The 1,111-nt window shown below is 62.7% G+C and overlaps 1 protein-coding gene across 1 annotated transcript; it reads right to left on the bottom strand.

Moving 5' to 3' along the window:
* Nucleotides 1–541: 541 nt before the first annotated feature.
* On the bottom strand, nt 542–1,109 carry PHLDA2 (pleckstrin homology-like domain, family A, member 2; the record flags this gene model as incomplete). Its single annotated transcript, XM_014533098.1, has 1 exon — nt 542–1,109. A coding segment is annotated over one exon (417 nt), but the record flags the coding sequence as incomplete, so codon positions are not given.
* Nucleotides 1,110–1,111: the final 2 nt, after the last annotated feature.

The raw sequence follows: 1,111 nt of genomic DNA, 5'->3' as shown, positions 1-1,111 counted from the left end.
AATTTTAAAAGTTGTTCCTGTTCCTGAGAGAAAACATTGTTGTTTTTAAAGACCAGGAATTCCAGGCTTGGGAAGGGCATGGGCATAGGGCCTCACTCTGTGTGGGGGGCCCAGGCAGCCAGGCCTGAGACCTGGGTGCACCATCACCCCCTGCACCCCCACCCCGGCTCCCGGAGAGGGGCACCGGGCAGGAGACACCAGGGGCTGCTGTGACCGATGGTGTGGAGACAACCTTGACGGGGTGCACGGCTCGAGACCGACCGTGAAGGCCACCCCTCCCCAGGCTGCCCTTCAGAGCCATTAAACCCTCAGATTCCAGCCCCAACCGGACGAGCGGCCATGCCTCCTCCTGGACCCCTCTGGGGACCGGAATCTCGTTCCTGGCTGCTCATTGGTCCCCATGAGTGGGAGGGCTCCCTCCTGGGGCTCGTCCTACCCTCTGAGCCCCCCCCCGCCCCCCATTTCCCTGGGGACTTCATCCCTCCTGTTCCAGAGAACATGCCTGGCAGGAAATGGCTTCTGGGCAGCTGGCCTGGCCGGGCGGGCTCCGGACCTGGCGGCCAGCCGTGTGTAAATGACCTCCCTCCCCCGTCCAGTCCTGCCGGTCACACCGGAGCGGAAGTCGCCCGGGCTGAACTCCAAGGCACTTCCTGCCTCTGGAGAGGCTGCTGGAAAGGAGGTGGCCCGCTCATTCATTCAAGCCCTGCCCTGCCCTGCCCTGCTGACCGGCCGCACCCCGGTGACTGCGGCCCGCCCCCCCTTCCCAGGAACGCACACCGCACCCGCGGGTAGAAAATGGAACGGATCAGTGGTTTATTGGGAACGCCACTGGTGCAAAAACAGAATATTAAGACATAAGACGCGATGTGCCGACAAAAGTCATCAAAATAAATACATAGATAGTCCAATAATTTGTCGATGAGCGCCAGCGTGATGGCCGCGTTCCAGCAGCTCTCGCCGGCGCAGCGGAAGTCGATCTCCTTGCGGTCGGTGGTGACGATGGTGAAGTAGACGTACTTGCCGGTGCGCTCCACGCAGTCCACCTTGAGGATGGAGTGGAAGCGCAGCTCCTTGGGGCGCGCGCCCGGGCCGGCGGGGAGCAGGCGCAGGC

Source organism: Myotis brandtii, unplaced genomic scaffold, assembly GCF_000412655.1.
Source record: "Myotis brandtii unplaced genomic scaffold, ASM41265v1 scaffold940, whole genome shotgun sequence".
Taxonomy (NCBI): domain Eukaryota; kingdom Metazoa; phylum Chordata; class Mammalia; order Chiroptera; family Vespertilionidae; genus Myotis; species Myotis brandtii.
This window is presented reverse-complemented; position numbering and strand designations above follow the sequence as displayed.